Genomic DNA, 20,171 nt, shown 5'->3' with positions numbered 1-20,171 from the left:
GCTTTCCCTCTCCACCTAATAATCATCGTGGTTTTGCAAATTATTACTTATCAAATTCGTAACTTTCTGTTCTCTCTCCCAGGCAGGCACCGTTCCAGGGAAGAGCTTTAGCCTCCCGCGCTGCTCGGTGGTGCACGCTGCTATTTAACAACAAAAAACCCCAGCAAACCGGCTCAACTTCGTGTGCGTTTCTTGACTTCTTCTGACAAGGAGAGGAAAGGCAAAAGCCAACGTTTGGAAGTGCTTTACTTACTGCACGCCTCTAACCTGGCAAGGCAATTTTTCTCCCCTGCCGTCCAGAGCCACGGAGGCCAAATCCAGAAAACAAGGAACACCAAGACTGCGTCCAGCCCGGACTCGCAGTTTCAGAAACCCCCCAGAACTTCCAAAGGAAGCTCAACCTTGCTCTGATCAATACGATTTAGCAGCTGCATAGTTCACATCTCTGACTAAGGCGCTTCTGAGCTAATGAAGAACAAATACATATAAATACCATCCAGATGATCAAACGGACGAATTAGTCACTTGCGGCTCTTCTCTAATAAGAGCAGGATGGGCCACGCATTTGAGATTTCCACATCTTCCAATTAAGCATGAATAAATCTGTGAAGGCGTTAAAGTACCCGGGAGAGCGGGGAGGGAGGAAGCCGGAGAAAGCTCTCTCCGAACGCTGACTACAAAGAAGGACGCCTCGAAATGTGGCTCCGCTCTCCCGAGCGAGTCTCACTGGAAGCGGATTGGCAAAGCTACTCTTTGATAGATCTTTAAGATGTATCGAAGCCTGAGCGACAGCCATGAGGTCTTTGGTGGGGGACGCGTTCCTAGGAAAATGAAATCCAGCCAACTATTTCTGCGTCTGCATGCGATTAGAGGGGAGAGCTTCCCATTCCTATGAGCATCTGAAAGCACGCTAAAACTCTGGAGGTGCTGACAAACGTAAGAGCGGTAGTAGAGCTGCTTGCACACGTTACTTAAAACAGCGTACAAAAACCCAAGAACCAAATCTCATTAAATAAAAGAGGGAATTTTTGTCTCAGTAATTTTCGCTATAATCAATGGGAAGCCGTCCCTCTCCATCAGTTGACCTCAAGATTTCACTGGCTGGCTGGAGCTCTCCAAACGCGTCCAGGGATTACAAAGTCCACTGCAAGCACCCATTCGGTCCTTACCGAGCACGGTAATCGTGGTATAAATTTCCTGGGGGGGATCGGTGTAGAGCTGGCAGAAGTACCTTCCTTCATCAGAAATGGAGACGTTTGTCAAGGAGACTCGGAGCTCGCTGTTGGAGAAGTTCACCAGCTGGAACCTGCTGTCCTTCAGTGCTGCGGAGCAAGAACACCCTTCGTGAGTGCGAGGAAAGACGCCGTGTCCCCTTTTTCACACAACAAAGTCAAAGGATATAAAAACGGCGGTGGCAGCGGCAGCACCCAGACAAGCACCCCACGGGTCTCCTGACTGCCCCTTCCATCCTGCTTCTCTTACCTTTAAGGCTGGGCCTATACAACAGCTCCGTTATCGGGTCGTCGCAAAGGATCAACGTAAGCAAATCACTGCGTCGAACCCTCGCACGTATTGGACGGCCGAGGGGTGTGCAGGTAAAATGCTTATTGTGAAACTGCGCTTCTACGCGGATCGTCTCGAAATTCTCAGTCTTCGAACCAAACCAAGATTACCTCTGAGAACATCGCGCTGCCTCGGCGTTGCCCTATTCAATTTGTTTGTGTCAGCTAAATATTTGGCACTCGATTGCAATTCACCCTGAATGACTACAATCAATTCCTATTGCAAAGTAAGGCGGTCTGACTTTTAAAAGGGACCATCAAGGTTTCCATTAAGGAGAAAGATTATGATTGCCTGTCTCATCCGCCCTCTGAAGAATTGACTGAACTTTCAGCGTCTAGCATCACATTAAAAGAAGAGATCTCAGCAAATGCTTCCCCCCTCCGCCGCCCCCGGGCGCGAGCGAGGCGCAGGAGAAGTCGCCGCCGAACGAGGACGGCTGACACTTACGTCTGAAGTCTCTGAAGTAAATCGTCTGTCTGTTGGGGTTCAGGAGCTGGATCACCGAGTCGTCGCTGTTCTTGACCCGGCAGCTGATGGTGGCCACGTCTCCCTCCACCACCGTCACGTCTTCGGTAACCAAGTTCTGACCGTCACCTTCAGAAGAGAGTAGAGATGAGATGGTGCAATCAGAAACGACAATGTCAGGAAGGCCCTTGGGAAACGACGAGCGCGCAAGGGGGAACCGCGGGGCTTGCAACGGGGGAACGTTGGCCAGCAAGTCATTGACCCTGGGTCCTCCAGCCAGCCGGGGCTGTAAGGAACCGGGACCCTTTCACCCCCGGTAAGCGAGCAAGCACACCTTGCACGGCCACATCTGGGCTTTGGCGGGGCTGGAATTAGTTTCGCCGAACAATCACCCCACAAGAAACACTCCGAGCAGCAACGCCAGGGAATACAGATGCGGATCTTCCCCCCCCCCACCCCCAAAACTGTACCGGCCGCCACTACGTTAAAGAGGAGCCATCGGGAGGGAGCACGACCACGGGAACAGAGGAACGAGGACTACTCTTTGTCCAATGACCGCCGCACGGCCCCCAGCACGGAGCAGGCTTGTCATTGCAAAGCAGCCGTTTTATCCCATCCCGTTCTCCCGGCTGGATTTCAGAGCATGAAGGATTCGCTGTGAGAAGCATTTATCCTTTGACTTGAGCAGACAGACTTTAGGGAACCAGTTTTTACTCACTCTGTGTAATCAGCAGGCGCTATTAACGTCCAGAAGTGGGAAAAGAAGAATTCGATGCAATTATGCCGTAGGAGCCTTGTAATCATTTACAGGTCATCACCTCAAAAACTCTCCTCCTAATGAATCGAATCGTTGCCTCACATGCACGCGGAGAAATTTGCTTCACGCCTTCAAGAATGCAGAGGACGGGAATACGAAGAGAAATAAAAAGTGCACTTTGCATTTCGGTTTTTCCGTAACTACCAGGAATCTCATCAAGATTGGAAAGCGAGCCGGAGGACCGCGGAGCCAAGGCCGGATTGGGGTATGGCACCCGGGGGAACGCTAATTGCGGTCCCTTTCGGTAACGACTCGTGTCTGCTTTCGGACCAGGCGGGCGTTACGGACGAGGAGGCAAAGCAACGTGGGAGAAATTTTGAAGCTTTGATTGCCAATTTGCCAAACGAAGCGGAGGCAGACGGGCACCTGGCCAAGGAGAACCACTCGGCTGATCAACGGGGCAGAGACTGGCGGGGGATAGTCCAGCTCCCCAGCTGGCCGCAAAAAAACACAAAAAAGCAAGATTCTGATGAAGTTTGCAAACAGTAAATCTGGGGATGTTATTTATGCTCTGGCTTTTCTCTCGTCCCGCACTCTCTCCATTTTTCTTCCTTTCCTTCCTTCCGACTTGCACTCATCGTTTGACCCGCCTTGGAAATAAACGTCTGAGAAAAAGTCCACATTGCTTGGAAAGAAAGAGACCGATAAATTGTCAGACACCTTTCCACGCCTGACGGTGCCGAGCTGACGCCTGGGCACGTCTTCCTGCCCTCTTGGTAGAAATTTCCTTTCTCCAGATCGATGAACTTTAACCAGCAACGTGGAAAGTCGCTATGAAGCGGAGTAGCGCCCGTAGCCAAGAAAAGTCCCCCCCCAGGACAACCGCGAGAGGTGCAAAGAGCCCATCACGCACATCTACTCCGCTCTCTGCGAGGTGACCGTGCTCAGGTCCCTGGGATCAGAGGACGAGCATCCCCCACGCTACCGGCACAGCACCCGCCCTCAACAGCCACAGGCGGGCTCCAGCAGAAACGCCGTTCAACTAGCTCAAAAGCAGCGCAGGCGAAAATATTAAACGTTACTAACTGCTTCTGGGGAATAATTTTATCAAACCCATTCAGAACAAGGTTCTTGCACAAGGATCAGCTTGATGATATGTTCTCATAAACGCAATATTCACTACAAATCATTAACAAAGCTATTAAGATTCGATTTCCATCTAAGCAATTATTGCTAGCATATTTTTTTACATTTGCTTTAAAAGACTCAATCCTATTTTCAATTCATTAAACTGTTCCTTGCATTTACTGAATTTTACATCAGCTTAGAAGCCTATTTGAATTAATAAGAATTACAGGAGAAGTAATTTAGAAATAAATTATTGGAAGTTCAAGCCACTGAAGCTTTTCGTGCCGGGACGCGGGTACATTAAGCCTGCTGACTGACGGCTTCAGAAGGTCCAGCGTCCCGGTCCAGGCTGGCATCGGGAAGGCGTTTGTTCTCCCGGGGTCGGCGACGGGCAGGGTGCACATGAGGACGTGCTGACTTCGCCTCTTTATGCTGAATCAAAGGGCGTCTAAAATCCAACCGCAATCTGCAAAGCTCCTCTCGCTCTGCTGACCTGAATTTGCTTGCTTAACTGAAAGCACCAGACTGCACGCACTAACTTTTCTGCGCGTCTGTATTCATAGCTGCCTCTGCTTCCCAGGACAAGAAAAGTTCCGACCGTCAATAGCACCAACCGCAAACTCTAAAGGAAATTAAAAACGCAAGGAGAAGCAGTGGGAACTCTTTAGGCTCATCTTCAGGCCAACGTTTCCGGGAGTTTCTCGGTAAATATTTACTGGCAGTATACGAGTATTTTGAGAGGCATTAAAGCGGACGCACTTGCAGCATCCCCGTGTGTTGTAACAGAAAAGGAAAGCTCGGGGTGGGGAATGAAGTTCAGGGACCCAACACGGAATCACAGGAGTTGAGAGAAGCTGCTATTGAAACCCAACTTTAATCGCCTGCCAATTAGCGATTCCTTGGGGGAAGGGTAGGGCATCGGTAGGGCCGAGGGGGAAAAACCCAAACAACGGAATTATACTGGACAGATTTTCATCTGTTACTTGTGGACAGGCTCTAAAAGCCCCGGCGCACTGCCCTCATATTGGACAACGGTTTCTTGTTGTGCACGTACTTGTCTTTCTGCCTTGGACCACCGCGGTCTCTGCTTTTAAGACTGCCGAGACAGACACGGATGGGTAAATTGCGTTTCCAACAAGTTCCTCTTAGCTGGCCCCACCCCTGGGACCTTGGCTCAGATGCAGCGGTTGCATTGAAAATCAATTCCTTCTCCACTTGTGGCACACTGGGATAGAGCGAAGCGTCGGGAGAAAAGAGGGAAAGATGACAAATACGTGCTCGTGAGCGCGATTCCTCCATTTCTAACAAAAGACGAGCCACGGGTACTCTGCGATGAGCAGCAGCACCGCGGATTCAGTCCACAGGATACTGACACAAACGCTTGCCGGGAAGAGTAATTTTCACGATACCTGAACTACGCAAGCCCATAAACAAAATCCCTCTTAATAAATCGAGTCAAATGAAGCAACCCACGCGGATACGCAAACTATTTGTTCACGCGCTCAAGGAAAAAAACTGACACGGCAATCGATCCATGGAATTAATGTAATTTGAATGTCAAAACTCATCTATCAATTTCAGCCATCTACCGGGAACGCGGTGGTTAAACGCCCAGCCAAAGCTGAGATAGACATTGAGCGGGTTTCACAACCCCCTGCTCCAGCAGGTTTGTCTCCCCCTGTCTTTACTTCTCCCCACCCAGCCGTTCCTACGCTCTCTCCATCAGGCTGCCTATAAAACGGATGGACGCGACGCGGCTTTCGTCACCTGCGAATGCTGCCGCGGGTGAAGAGCTCCTGCCCTGCGGATCAAAAGGATTCAGTCCGGATAGTGACGCTTAAAAAAAAAGGCACTAAAAGTCAGTCCTGTATTCCTCGACGCCTACCTGAAGTATAAGGAGGGAGGGATGCTGTCATCCGCTCGCATAAAAAAGCTCGCTGGGAAAACGGGAGAAAAGACAGCCGGCTGCTGCTTGCACCCGTGCACAATCCCTGATGGAAACCTTCCCGGGATACAGGCTCTGGAGCCGCAGGCGGGCACCCCCGAACCATTCTTCTTTTAATTTGATCCCAACCCTCAGAGTAACATTTTGTTTTCCACCACGACTTACAACTAACTTTGTGAAAGGGCAACTTTCTCTTCTAATAAGATCTAATTGCCAGTTTTGTGACCCTGAGTCAAGCCTCGCTGAGATTTTCCTGCGCTCAAGGAGCTCTTCTTCCCTCTTCAGCATCTTCTCCACAGCCAGCGTGGCCAAAAAGCAACTCTACTTCCCATGGCGAAAAGCTCTTCAGAAAAAGGAACGGAGGCAAACACACAGAATTCTAGAAAAATCTAATTTTCGGGTTTGTCCTGCTGTCATCCTCGACACGCTGATATTAAGCTTTGCCCTGTGAAACTCCCTATTTACTACCGATTGTGTCGCTACCAGTTTTGCTATCACCTGATGACGCTAAAAGCATCAGTTCCCGTTTTGGGGGCGAGGGGGGAACCAAAACCTGAAAAAAACCCCCAAAAAACCAAAAACGTGGGCGGGTGGAATTAACATTCACAAAAACTATTCCAAAAGCTCGGTATTGCGGACGCGTGAAAATACAGGTATCGCCTGCCATTAGCGAAGCGCCTTGCCAAGGAAGGAGCTGCTCCTTGGCGAAGTACAACGCCTTCTGCGTCCCTTCTGTAGGCGTAGGGACCCGGTTCCCCTCTTTCTCGGTACATATTTTAGCAAGCGCGCACACGTGTGAACGCTTTCAGCACCTTTCCCCAGCTCTCGCCCAGCTACAGCTCGCGCTTCCCCGCCGAATTACTCTCCTCGTTGCAGACAGAACGTGCAAGATTGTGCTAAAAATGACTTCTCGGGGCTGGGGGGAGCGTGTTTACGTTATGAAACAGGCGCTTCGGAAAAATACCCTGCAAATTCCAGCACGCTGTGCACAGCTATTCGATTTGGGAGGGGAAAAAAACCCCCACGCTACAGCCACCTTTACAGCTTGTCTCACTTAAAGAGTAAGAATAAGAGATGACAATAGCTCCGAACTGACGCCAGAGGCTGTATTTACTTTAAACAGCTGAGAATTTCTGCGCTGTGAAGCGGCATTGGGGAATTCTTTCTACTGGTTTGCAACCAAAACAGTACGGAGACGGAAAACGGATGCGTAACGTCGCGCTCGTCTTTCTGTTACCCAGATATCGATAGATACGATTTCCGCGGCCGTACATCACCTTGTCCCCTCAAAGGTTAGCGTCGGCGGATGCCGAGGATCAATAGGGAAGGTATCCAGGATCAATAGGGAAGGTATCCATCACTGATCGGGGGGGCATACATGGCAAACTGGGCTCCCGGGAACCAGGCGGAGAAGAATTTGGCACGGCTCGCAGCATTAGCACCGGTTCCTGCAACGAAGCCTGTCATTCTGCGGCTCCCCAGGGCCTTACCCCACATTTCTAACCAGATCTTCAGACAGAAAGCCGTTGATGACAATTGCCAGAAATGCAGTCTTTCAGAGGACGACCGTATTTCAAGTTAGTGGGTCTGGAGCGTTTGAAGGAGGAATCCTACAAGTCGTGCTCGCCACGATGGAGCTTCCCAATGTCTACGAGCCCAATTTACACGTTTTGCTGCCGTGGCTAAGTTGGAAAGCTGCGCGCCACGTTTTTCCTGTTTTGAACTAATTTCTTAACCCATTCATTTGACGGTTCTTAAATAAAAGATGTTGCTACTGCGGCTTTTCATTTTTTCTTTATATCTATACCTCTATGCAGGGATGCTCAGGCGGTTTAAGTAACTCTCCAGAAGAACAGCTTTCCAGAAACAGAAGCAGCTGATCTCTTGCTTTTATTCTGGAAGCCAACGGTACATAAAATGTCTCTTATTGAAAGAGCGTCTCGCTCCCGTACGGTCAGAGGTTTATCTGAGCATCGTCTGCATGAGCACCGCTTGCACGCGGGAGGCTCAGGGGGTCTTTTTGTGGAAGGGGCTGAGAAAGCGAGGCGGGAGGAGGCGGTCGCCCCCCGCGAGATGCCTCCCGAAGGGGATGCTGAAAGGCAGAAGTGAGGAAGAGGAAGCAGTAAAGGGCAGGGCTGCGCACAGCCTCAGACGCAATACAAGGCGGGCACCCTTCTCCCGCATTCCTCCTCGCTGTGAGGCATCGCCCGCCGAGGACGGCGCCCAAAATCCAAGCCCTCGGTCCCCCTGCCGCTGCTCGGAAGCAGCATCGGCACAGGAGACACAGCCTGACAACACGAGATGGTCCCAGCAGACCGCTGCCTCTGTTCAGTGTGTTTAAATAACACCCAATTACGATCAACTCTCATTTATTATTAACGCTGCCCAAATACGGAACTCCTCCTCTGCATCTTCTCTTCCAGCTGCGTCGCCACGAAGGATGCGCGCAGCCCAGATCTAAGGAAGGAGACCTCGATTAATCCCGAGTTTCAAACACACGGGGACCTTCCCTTCCCTGCCGCCACTCGTTCCGCGAGGAGCCCAAGTCCGAGGTACAGCGGGGCGCTGCCGGAATGACTCCGTTCTCAGGGACGATGAGTGCATTCAGGACGTCGGCGTTACCAGAACGTCATCGTGCAAGAGCCCGTGCTGCCTCACGTTCCTCTCTGTCCCTGCTGAAACACTCAGCACGGAAGGAGAGAATTTACGTCCTTGCAGGTTTGTCACCTGCGCTGCCACCTCTATTTCTGTACCGTGGAGGCTGGCAGCAGCCACATGCTTTGTTTCAAGTCAGATGATGGGTTTCATTCGACTGTAATGAGCAGATACGTCTTATATCCGTACCTATAACCCATTTCCTGCAGCTTTTGTAACATTCTTTTTTTTTTTTCCCCCCCGTCAGCAGCATCTGTCACAATGTGCAGCTTAATAAAATCTTTTAAACCCAAGAATTCTCTATTTCCATAAAGCAGCCAGGATGAATTTTGATCAACATCGGCCCGATCTCCTTCCTGAAGAAAGGATCTCCCTTAACTGCCTGCACACGTAAGTCAAAGCCATTCTGAAATCCTCGGTTCCACCTCTGCAATAGGCAAGAAGTAAACGACAAAATTAATAACGAAGATGCGAACCTGCAGAAAACGTCCCAAAGCACAAGGGGATAATAGATAATAGATTGGAATACGGTATTTTTCTTGGGGTATTCTGGCCAATTCCCATTCTTTGGCTAAGCCAGCTTTAAATTACGACGCTTTCCTTGCCGCATTAGACACAGAAGTTATTTCGCAAGCCTGCAACAAGACACCCGCGGAACTTTTCTCCAAAGCGTCTACCTTTACGTGAAAGGAGAAGGCAAAACGCTTCCACGCCATGACAAACGTACTGCCCTGGACTATTTGGGGAACCCAGCCAGAGGGACCAGACAGGGCACTTCAATATCTGCGCATCATCGGGACACACCCCGTGCCGCGAGGAAGGGACACTGTCCTTAGGGGCTTTTACCTTTCCTTTCCTTTTTTTTTTTTTTTTTTGAAGGGTCCCCTCCTTTATTTTCTTTAGAGATCAGAGACGAAAATCGTTGGCCAAAGGGAGAACGACAGGCATCATCAGCGAGGGTTACGCACTCCCGTTCCCCCCCCAGAAAAACCAGATGGGGGGGGGGAAATCTCAGCAGCAGCACTCAGATCAAAGCGAGAACTCCTTCCAGTTTATACTTCCCAGAAAGGATAAAAAGAGATGTTATAACAAAAGCCTTTCGTCTGGATCTCAGATCAGACACAATGATGAATGCTAGCCTAAAGGGCAACATATTTGTAAGTTTTAAGTCTCTTGCAACACCAACTGTCCTGATTCATCCCCGCAATAGAGGCAGTTCTGAGAGCTATTTTACCATATTTATTATTTTACAGAGGAGGAAGAGAAAATGTGGAATCGGCCCTCAATCTGCCACCCATCGGATTTATGAACGTTAGGGAAAGACCAATGCTAATGGCTTTCAACGTTAATCTGCTCGCTACAGATTCTGCCCGTGTCCCCCTTCGCTCAGCAGTTCTTCTGAGCTAGGAGAAATAAAATGCATTTCTGTATTTATTTTTTTCCCCTTTCATCTGTGGGATTTGCTTTGACTAAACCCGTGAAGAGGGCGGATGCTCCTGAGCACGTTGCTGCCTGCTGTCAGTGCTTTGCCAGCTGAGTGGAAGGCACAAAGCTCTGAGCCACTGTTTCTTTTTAAAGATGCAGCTTGCCGGATGCATCCTCATTCCTCACGCCTTGTTTTCAGCAGAGAATCTCTGGCTGTCTGCTGCCTGACAGGACAAAGGCAAAGTTGGAAGGAAGGGAAGAGAAACCGTGTACTGCAGACAAAAATAACCCCTGGTTTTATAACCTGCGTTACCCAATCCCCCCTTCTGCCTCTGGAGTTACAGCGGTGAGGCCACAGAGGAATGCAGAAACAACAACGAGAAAGCAAGCGTTTCTGGATGCGATCCTGCTCAGATCAGTGGGCACGCTTTGCACCCCAAAACCCCTCCAACGCTCCAGCCATCCCAAAGCTGGTGAACTGAGCATCGCAGGCTGGCTGTGCCGCCCCAGCCCTAAGGGACTGGGGGACCCCGGGCAGGGACGGGAGGGACCCGGGGCAGGGACGGGGGGATCCAGCTCAGCAGCATCCTACCACAGCAGACGGGAGAGGCGAGGAGAAAAAGGGGCAACCTTTCCGCTCGTCCAGCTCTCCAGCCGCAGGAGCCCAGCGGTTCTGTGATGCTCCCCTCTTACCGAGCACTTTGTGTGTTTTGTCATGTATTTCTTAAAGCCATAGCTGCCTTTTAAAAAATGGGATTGTATTTAGTTTTTAATGAAGTCTTCATCTTTGTACAAAAACCCATAGGCCTTGAGGTTCGGATTGTCATTTTAAACAAAACTAAAATGGTAAATGCCTTTTACATGCAACACCATTAGATACAATTAAGCGATGGGTAAAGCATACATTGTGCTATAAACGTCATTTAGTTTTACAGTTAAACTCATCAACATTTATCAAAACACTGCCTCAAGAAAGAATGAGACAGCTACAGCTAGTGACTTCAATCCGCCGCTGCCTTTGAAGCGGCATGCTCCGAGGCAAAACGACTGCAAGAAAAGCCTTCGCATTTCGTATTTTCCTCTTTTTCACCGAAATGTTAATTTCCTGCATGCGGCAGGACGGGCAACGCGTAACTTCCCAGAGAAGCCCCAGACGCAGGGGCAGGATGAGCAACCTCGTAGGAAACCTCGAGTAAGGTCCCGAGTGACAAGCCCCTTGACAGCGTGACACCAGAGTAACACCAGCACTGCTCTGCGAACCCGTATGAAGAGGCAGAAATTATTTGCTGGATTTTGTGGCATTCGAGCTACCACAAAAGGCATGCGAACTGTAAAGAGAGGAAAACACAAGCCACGTGCACTACCAGGCACCGCTGCGCCTGCTCTATTTTAACGTCTCGACAGTTCTTGTTTTCTCCCGAGAAGCATTAAAACATGCGAACTGAGCCCATTAGAAGCAATTTTCAATTTACTGCTCCTCCTTGATATTCGCACAGTAAACACCAGCAGGTATCAGCTCCATCAATAAGGATCGCAGGCACCCAGTCGACTGTAAACTACGTCGAGCTCCCTGACTTTGCCGTTTTAGACAGAAGGGGGGGGGGGGGGGGAGCAACCCAGCTTTGAAAGTGATGTTTTGTCACTACCCACCATTTAAAAATCACACTGTTGTACAATGTCAGAAGCAGCAAGGAGCGACCGTTGAACGTTTCTGCAAGTGTGCATTAATGCCCCCTTTCTGCGGTGGTGTAAAGGAGGGTTTTGAAGCAGGTGAGGTTCTCCTCCTCCTCCTCTCCCCACTGCCTGGATCTGCCTGGCATCACGGCTCTGCAGCAGCAGCAACCGTCTCTTTGCTCCAACATCTCCTTCACACCGTGTTGGCAAGGCAACAGGCATCATCGCAGGGCTCGGGGAACTCGCCCGGAGAGGGGAGAAGAGAAGGACCGCAGTACTCGCGCAACGCTTTAAATACCCGAGCCTCCTCTCGCTTGGCATTTGTACCTTTCCCGAAAGGTTTGAAGCCCTTCCCACCATGCTTACAAGGGATGAGCCACTCAGGGCAGCTGTGGGAAACCATCCACAGCCCTTTTTGGAAATCCCCACGCTAGCGTTACAGTCAGGTTTTTGCCAGTTACTGCCCCAGCCATTGTGGTGCTGCATTTTGCCCGCGCTGCCCGCCTTCAGACAGCCCTTTCTGATGGGGAGGCACGCTGTGGGTAGCAACGGCCGCGAAGCAAAAGCGGTATTAGAGAGGATCCGAGGTGCTTGCCACCTTTGGGGGAAAAAAGCAAAAATCGTCCAAGAAACTCCTTCTTGCCCCAGTTCTTTTGCCCCTCTGGTCCCACCTACTCGTAGATGAGAGGCCCGTCTCCAGCCCTTACGAAGGAGGGGGGCACAGATTTACACTCAGAGCCAGCTACAAATACAGCCGGGGATCTCGGAAACGGACGCCACGTCCTAGCACCAGCCCTCCAGGTCACCTCGGTTTAAAATTGTGTGCAAACACAGAGAGAGCACTCCACTGGGGAAGAAAAAATAAAAATCTGTCTTCTTAACTGCTTGAATTTAAAATGCATGTATGCAGCGCTCCTATCTGTTCGTTATTCCGAGTTTCTCCTTTGGCCTTACGATAAAAGAATGCAGGAAATTATAACCAACCTTCCCCCCAGCCCGGAAAAGGGAATTAATTACTGCGAGCACAAAGTCAGCGCTATTCCAATAAACCAATGCAATCCATTCAAGCTCTGAAAAGCAAGGAAAACATCCTCGAGGCTCGATACCTTGCTAGCCATTCACATCGTGTACCGACGTGGATATTACGGAACAGCTGTGCCCGGGACTATCGCAAAGCCAACATTATCTCTAGCGTTATTAGAATTAAATAAAGCCTCTCCCTCCCCGCAGGCAGCACCAACGCGGCCAGGATTACAAAAGCATCCCTTCCAAAAGCTTCTCGCCGTGCCGGGCCTCACGACCAGGCTTCCATCTTTAAGCCAGGCTTAGACGATTGCGACAGCAGGCGACAAAGTTCCTCGACACGACAAGACACGGAGATGCGCCTCGAGCCGCCGGGTGCTGCCCGTCAGCCCTCGGAAACACTCTCGAGGAGCCCAGGAGAGAGGGAGGGATGCTCAGCTGGAGGGATCTGCTGCTCTCCCGTCGCTCGTGTCCCAGCGCCGGCTTCTCAACCGGGGCTCGCGCCGGCGTCCTGCTGTCCCCTCCCTGCCGCTCTTCCCCTTCTTCCCTGGCCAGTCCTGTCTTCTAGCAGCCGTCCAAAGGAAGCGAGCAGATAGGCTGTATGTAAGCAGCCTCCCCTCTCGTTACGTGTAAATACGGCGGTGACCGGGCAAAACCGCACGCTCTGGCAGCTTATCCCTGCGCTCCTACCGCCGAAGCTTTCTGCTGACACGGCACAAGAGAGACGCGAGACCTTTTCCAGATGTTGCCAACAGCAGCTGAAAATCCGCTAGGCGTTTGCTTAGCGTTTCTGGAGAGAACAATTTAAATTACACGCGTTCTTCGCAATTCTTTTCTCAAACCCCAACGGTTTGAAGAGATCCCGCTTGTTTGTGCCAACTTGTACGGAACTGTAAGACGGGCCCTCCCGTACTCGGCACATCAAGGGCAGAAGACTGAAAAAACAAGGCTCGCTTCTGAAGGAAGTGCTCTACAATAAACAACTCGGCAGCACGGTCAGGAAAGTTTACATTTTCAGCAGTTGGCTGTTTCATTCAGGAGCTGCGCTTTCACCCGAGAGCAAGAGAAATCCTCCTCCCTCCCGCCCCCAAATCACTCGCGCTGAAAAACACTGTATAAAAAGCCCTCTAACTCGTACGGGGAGGTCTATCAAAAATACCCTTCCTTAAAAATGCAGACCCCCTGACCTTTCAGTAAGGCTGCTCTTGACGACCTGGAGGACGCACCACGCTTTGGAGACGCAAACGTTAAGTACGACTCATCGCGGGGCATTTTTTTAGCAAGTCACCGAAATCACAGCCTGGCTCGACCCGGCTTTTAAAAGCTGTTTATCAACTTTGAAATGGCTTTTGCTGAAATGCCACTCGGGTGGCTTCTGTAACGAAGGTGCTTTTTGTTCGGGGGTGTGTTTGTAACCCTGCCAGGGCTGCGTATCACTGAGGTAAGTTTTCGGTGAGGCAGGCCAGCTGGAAGAGTTGCGGCAGCTTGCGGGTCTGAGACATCACCGAATCCTCGCAAGGTGCTGGCGAGGTTCTGCCTCCGACGTTACGTTAACAACTCCCCCGGCCTTGAGCAACAACATCCATCCCTGCAACAAGTGCAAGGGGCGAGCGCAACGCCCCTTGGCAGCTCACCTCCTTGGGCTGCTGCTCGAAATTCATTACCGCGGACTAATGATCCCGTGGATGGAATTCATTTGGCTCAGCCAATAAGAAAAAAAAACAGCTCAGATTTTGTGGAAAAACGCTTTGGCACAGACGCACCGAAGACACGCTAGGCTACCTCAACCAGGAAAACTTTGTTTTCCCACCGCAGGTATTTAATTTGGGAGCAGCTCGTCCTCCCGTCACCACCTCGAACGCGGAGATGCAAAAGGCGTGTGCTTTTCTCCGGTCGGGGATGAATTATCCTTCGCCTGGTACCCAGAGACAGCCACGAGCAGCCTTCGCCGGTTGATGAATGGCTTTTTACTTTGGGTTGCGTTACAAGAACAAAACAAACCATCATGAATCATAAGGTTTTATGGGTATGCTGTTTTGTATAATTTCCTTAAAAAAAAAAAAAAAAAAAAAAAAAACCAACCCAACAAACCACTGCCCCCCCAAAAAACCTCCACCGAATCACATTCTGCTCATCAGCAAACCTCGCTGCACAAAGCGAAGAATTTTGAGAGCGCGCAGCAAGCCGATTACACGGAGGTAGCGTGGGGGACAAGGGATAATGAGTGAAGTCAAATTCTATTTCAGTATGCCCAAAGAAACAATAGTGCAATCAAACTGGAATTAGGAAAGAAGGCCGTTCAGCTGCCATACTCTTCGTTTCAAGCTGAAACGCGCAATAACGAATTAAACTCGTCGCTCTTCAACTGCAGGCTGCCAGAAGCCACACGATAGAACCGGCGACCGGGGCATTTGCAAGCACTGGTTTGCGGGACGGGAACCGATGATGCCCCCCACAAACCTCAGAACAAACCTGGCAATAATTACCTGTGGAAGAAGCCAAAGGGATTTTTATTCAAATTTCCCTTCTTGTTTGGTACCTATCGACCTCTAACACAACCCGGGGCAGGGAGGAAAAAAAAAAAAAAAGTGCTCAGTCGTGCCTCATCACCATCGCCAAAAATCATTAACGGTGAAACCCAGAAAGAGCCGCAGCTTCTCAGCCGGTTTCCCTTGCTACCCTCCCTGAGCTGGAGCTCGGACACGGCACCAGAGCTAGAGGGAACGTTTCAATCAGCGATCCCAATTAACAAGCCCACGTCTATTCACATTGAAAAGTTTAGGAGCTCTCATTGAAAGTTTCGCTTTTGTCTTCGTGCCGTCCCTTCCCAAAGCGAGGGCTCATTACTGATGCAGACCGGTTGGGTAATTGGTTGGGAATGTGGTTCTCGGCACAATACCCCGGAGAGGCCGCTTTATGAGGTCTCCTGACGCTACCGAAGGAGGCGATGAAAACCCTAGACCCAGATGTCTGGCCCAAACCCAGGGAACTTGGCCGGTCCAACGAGATTTCCATTGCACTGACATCGTGCCGCTGCAGCGCTGCCAAAGTGTTACGCTTATGCAAGGGCGGCAAACGGGCGCTGGCGAGAGAAAGAACGGAACGTCATCACTGCCACGTTCCACCGGCTCGCTCTCTCCTTGCCGGGAACAAGCAGTCCGGCTTTCGGCGACAGCCTTTTGCCGGCACCGAACCGCCGATTTCCAGAGGCGAGGCCGCGCCATCCTGCCACGGAAGGAAAAGGTATAGACAACGCATACGCTCATGCCCGGTAACGTCGCTTTGATCTATCGCCAGACCTCAGCACGCCGCTTAGCTAAAGATGACGCTGCGAGACTCTGAGCACTGCTGTTCTCCGGATGCATTTTTTTTTACCGTATTCAGATTTTTGCACGCAGCCTAGGAACTGGAAAGGAACTCGGCGTTGTTGCTTAAGAAGTTTTGCCCAAGTACAAACACGACGGCACCTTCTGTCCGCAGAGAACGAGCAGTCAGAACGTCTTACAAGGGGACGGGACCAGCTGACACCCTGCTCAACTGGAAGATAAGGGATGACCCAAGGGCAAGGTGAGGAGAGCACCCCAGGAAAGCACCTATTTCTCCACAAGAAATATTTGCCCTGTAAGAAACCCGCTCCCGCCTGACCGTCCAGGGTGGCCGCAGACTGACTGTACGCTGCAACCAGCGGAACACGCAGCATCGGAGAGGCCCGCTACAGCAGTCTAAACGTGAAGGGTGTCCGCAGTGCCAAAAGCGCTCTAGGAACATAAAATAAACAGAGCGAAAGCCTCTTAGCGAGGCTGCCAAGCTGGCGAGGACAGCCCAGCCCTCCGTTTAATTAACGCGGCACCGGGGTGCTTCCTCTGCACATCGTCAGGGTGCAGGGATGCAGCCGTGCACCTGAAGAAAACGGAACCGCTGCCCACCACCAGCAAAAAGCCAACGAAAGCGTTTTTCTTAGCGCATCACCTGCTGGCATCATTTTGAGGCTCAGGAAGCAGATACGAACCCACGCGACCCATATAAAACGTGCCGAGGCGTCGCGGGCACAGCCTGCCGCCAGCACGGGCTCTGCAACCCACCTCTCGCCGGCCTCAAAACGCAGCTCCGCAGCGGCACAGCAGGTAAAGGAGCGTCCCCGGGGTCAGGGCGCAAAGTCAGCCTCCCTCAGCCCTTCCCTGCCGTCCCGCCGGGCAGGAGTGCTTTGAGAGTCTGGTGATGAAATGAAAAAGGGATAAAGGAGAACTGCCAGAAAAAAGAAGGTACGGGAAGTCCTTCGGCCGAGGCTCTAGACCACAGGGAATTTACCTTTTTGCTCCCTTGAAATAAATCTGCCTTTTTCCTGTGCGTCAGCTAAGACGCCATCAATGCATCGCTTCTTTCCCCAGAGGGGGTTACAGAAAGAAACGTTTTGCGGGCAGCGGTACCCACGGCGTTTGAAAGATTGTCTTCCTACGAGAAAGAAATTTTGGATTGGGTTGCTAAAAGCATCAGCCTGCTTATCAATCTAAGAGCAGCATCTTTAAAGGTCACAGGAGGGGAAAAAAAAAAAATTCAGAGGCTCGTTCTAATTCCTCGCAAACAGGAGCTCGTTTTTCAGAAATCCACCCTGCGGTGCTCGGTAACGTGACCTTTCACTTACAAAGAGAACGGCGGATTTCTGTCTCTCGTGTGTTAACCTCCCTTCTTTGCCATAAATTAAACCAGAGTCTTGACAGCATCCGAACAGGCTTTTCCAGCGGTGCCCCCCCGCAAAGGTGCCGCAAGCTGTTTGGTTTCTGGGAAGGCCGAGGGTGGGTGAGACCACACGATCACGGGCAAACAGAGAAAAAAACAAAACTTTGGCGAAAACACGCAGACGCACGAAGTGTGCGGGCAAAGCCCCTGACGGTCAACCGCCCAGAGGTAACGGATGAACAGGAAGGTGCTTTAATATATAAACACGTGCTTCTCTGCGTGCAACCACGGACGTCCTGGATGCCCATCCGATCATCATCTCATGCTCATTAACGAGTTGTCAGGACGAGACGGGCTGCTCGGAATAGGAATTTTTAATGGTACCTGGTATCCACAAAGACGACTCAAAGCAAGGAAACTCGATGACGAGAGCAAGACCTGCCCTCTCGAAATCTGAAATCTTTCCATGTCTACAAAAAAAGCTGAATCAAAAGCGGAGTCAAGATGGGAAAGACGTGGAAGCGGAGCCGAGCACACCTGGGAGGAGAAGGGCTGTTTGCAGAGTCCTCAGGGGAGATCGCAGCACGTCTTTTGTCAATCCCAGTCCATCTTAACTACTCCGGACTGGAAAAGCCAAACCAGAAGCAGGACAAAAAGCCGGAGTCACTTCTGGGGTGGGGGCGTGGTGCTAGCCCGCCTTCCCATCCGAGGAGGCAAAGGCACACAGAGCTGTCACCTCCGGCGAAACGGTACACCCGCAAACAGGCCTAACGGGGTTTGCTTGGAAAGCCACGTCTCTTAACACAATCGTTACAGTTTTGGCAGCTAAAAAAGCTGGCAACGCGTGTACAGGTTGATCTTCTAGCACTATGCTTACTCATAACGATCTTTCTCGGCTGCGTGATCTTTGCCTACTTGTTTGCACAGCTTCATCCAAACCAGAATCACGGGAACTCGAGACTTGCTCGAGTCAGCCGACTGCGTTTCTGCCGGGTCCCTGCTATGAAAACACAAGCGCTGCAGTAACGAGAGGAAACAGTTGACTGGTTCCCAAGTATTCCAAGAAATCTGGAGTCGCGATAAATCAAAGTGCTTCTGGGGGTGTCCCGCTCCTGCTCTACAGCCCAGCCCCCTCGGGCATCCATCAAGGGATGCGGTACCCGTGAGCAGCGGGGAGGAGCAGCGAGGCGGCACGGACACACCCACGACCACCAGTATCCGGCTGAATAAATTAAAATTGAAAGGCAGGCAGGCGGACAGACAACCGTTCAGTTCCACGGTAAGGTACGAGGCGGTATGAAAGGATCGCTCCGATGCCTTTACAGGGCGATGCTGATGGGGTCCTGAGCATCCCTGACTGCTTCCGTCTCCGGCTAAATGTTTAACACAAGAAAACCAGGGTAACAGATACAAAACCGGCAGAGAAAGCGACCGTGGTCGTGCCTCCCCCCGTCCTGCCGACAAGCGGATCCCATCAGAATACCCTGTATCCCTCCTGTCGCCAAACGCAGGCAAGTAGTAGCAGCCAGCCCTCGTTTCTCCTCGCAGAGGGGGGCGGTGAGTGGGTTCTGCTGAGCTATCAGGACCAACACTGTTTGCGCGCTGCTGAGCGATGAGATTAAAGCCCGAGGCAGCGTGTAGGGGGGGCGTGGGAGGGGAATAGCTCGCATTTGCATCAGGTTTTGCGAGCTCCCAAAAGAGATTTGGCAAGATGACTCCGTTTCTCTCCACCCCCAGTGTTTTGGAGGCGAGTCAAGGATGAGTCGAAGGCTTGGTTCGGAGGAGAGCATCCAGCATTATGACCGCGCTCGGCTGAGATGGACCGGCGACGTCATCCCTCCTGACTCAACGAGCGACCTCGTCTCGAGAGCCCCGTTCCTTTCCATCTGTTCCTGAATTATCGCGCTCTGCCGCCGTATCGGTACTAGGCGGACACAGCAGATTGCCGGCAAGCCGCGCTTCGCAAAAAGGAGAACACAACCCTGGAAAGGAGAGGAGAAAAAGCCCGCTTTTACGAATTCCGCTTCAGGTGTGTCTTCCCAGCAACTCCCTTCATCCATATCGTTATCACCCGCATTTTACGTCGGCCCCGTGCTTTTAATTGTAACTTTGTCTGGAAAATATTTCCGAGCACAGCCTTTGTTTGCCACCCGCCACCGCAAGGCTGTTGCCAGCTCCCCTAGCGGGATCGCAGGCAGCGCGTGCCAGATGAAGAGAATGGCGTGTACCTGTCAGTCTTTGTAAGAGCAGCTATTTCTGGCTCGGATTTACACACGCAGCCTCCCTCGCATCACTTCAAAATCTCTGTTTTCTAGAGGAACCTGGACGTTACCTGAATGCCAGCGGGTCAGGCTGCATCGGCGTCTGCGGCTCGCATTGGGAAGGACTCGGCTCACGGCTCGTTTCCTCATAGATATCATTAACTCGAAAGGCGTCCAGTCTTCGTGCTTGCAAAAAAGTAGTTTCCTCTTAAACTGGGGGTAACGAGGGCGGCGGAGCTAAATCTCCGATCAATCTAGAGGCACTGCACAGCCGAAGGAAAACCGATGAGAAGCTACGTCAAATCGCTCTTTTGCAGGGAATCTGAAGGGACTCCGGTGCCATTGCTTCCGCAGGTTTCCCTCGGAGAAGCGGCGTGGGCAGGACTTAGGGCTAGCGGAGTCGGTATTCGAAGGCATCTCCCGTCTGCGGGGTGCTGAGCAACCTTCTCACGACGGAAAGGGCAAAGACGGATTTTTTTTTTTTTTCCCCCGTGCTACAGCAACATGTAGAGGTAGCGAGAATACAACTTCAGCTTGCTTCCATTTCCACTCGGGCAAGCGCCTTCAAAAAGTTTCCACCCTGGGAAAAGCAATGAAG

General features: G+C 51.3%; 1 protein-coding gene across 8 annotated transcripts in view; it reads right to left on the bottom strand.

Annotated features, from left to right (window-relative positions):
• CADM1 (cell adhesion molecule 1) overlaps positions 1-20,171 on the bottom strand; it is a 123,709-nt gene that overhangs the window by 39,883 nt on the left and 63,655 nt on the right. For all 8 annotated transcript variants that reach the window (XM_075774428.1, XM_075774426.1, XM_075774427.1 and 5 more), the window contains exons 2-3: positions 2,011-2,157; positions 1,170-1,322 (exon numbers count right to left, since the gene is read on the bottom strand). In XM_075774428.1, the coding sequence (XP_075630543.1) occupies positions 1,170-1,322; positions 2,011-2,157 (300 nt within the window). The remainder of the gene's footprint in view (positions 1-1,169; positions 1,323-2,010; positions 2,158-20,171) is intronic.

This window comes from Balearica regulorum, chromosome 23 (genome assembly GCF_011004875.1).
Source record: "Balearica regulorum gibbericeps isolate bBalReg1 chromosome 23, bBalReg1.pri, whole genome shotgun sequence".
In the NCBI taxonomy this organism is placed as follows: domain Eukaryota; kingdom Metazoa; phylum Chordata; class Aves; order Gruiformes; family Gruidae; genus Balearica; species Balearica regulorum.
This window is presented reverse-complemented; position numbering and strand designations above follow the sequence as displayed.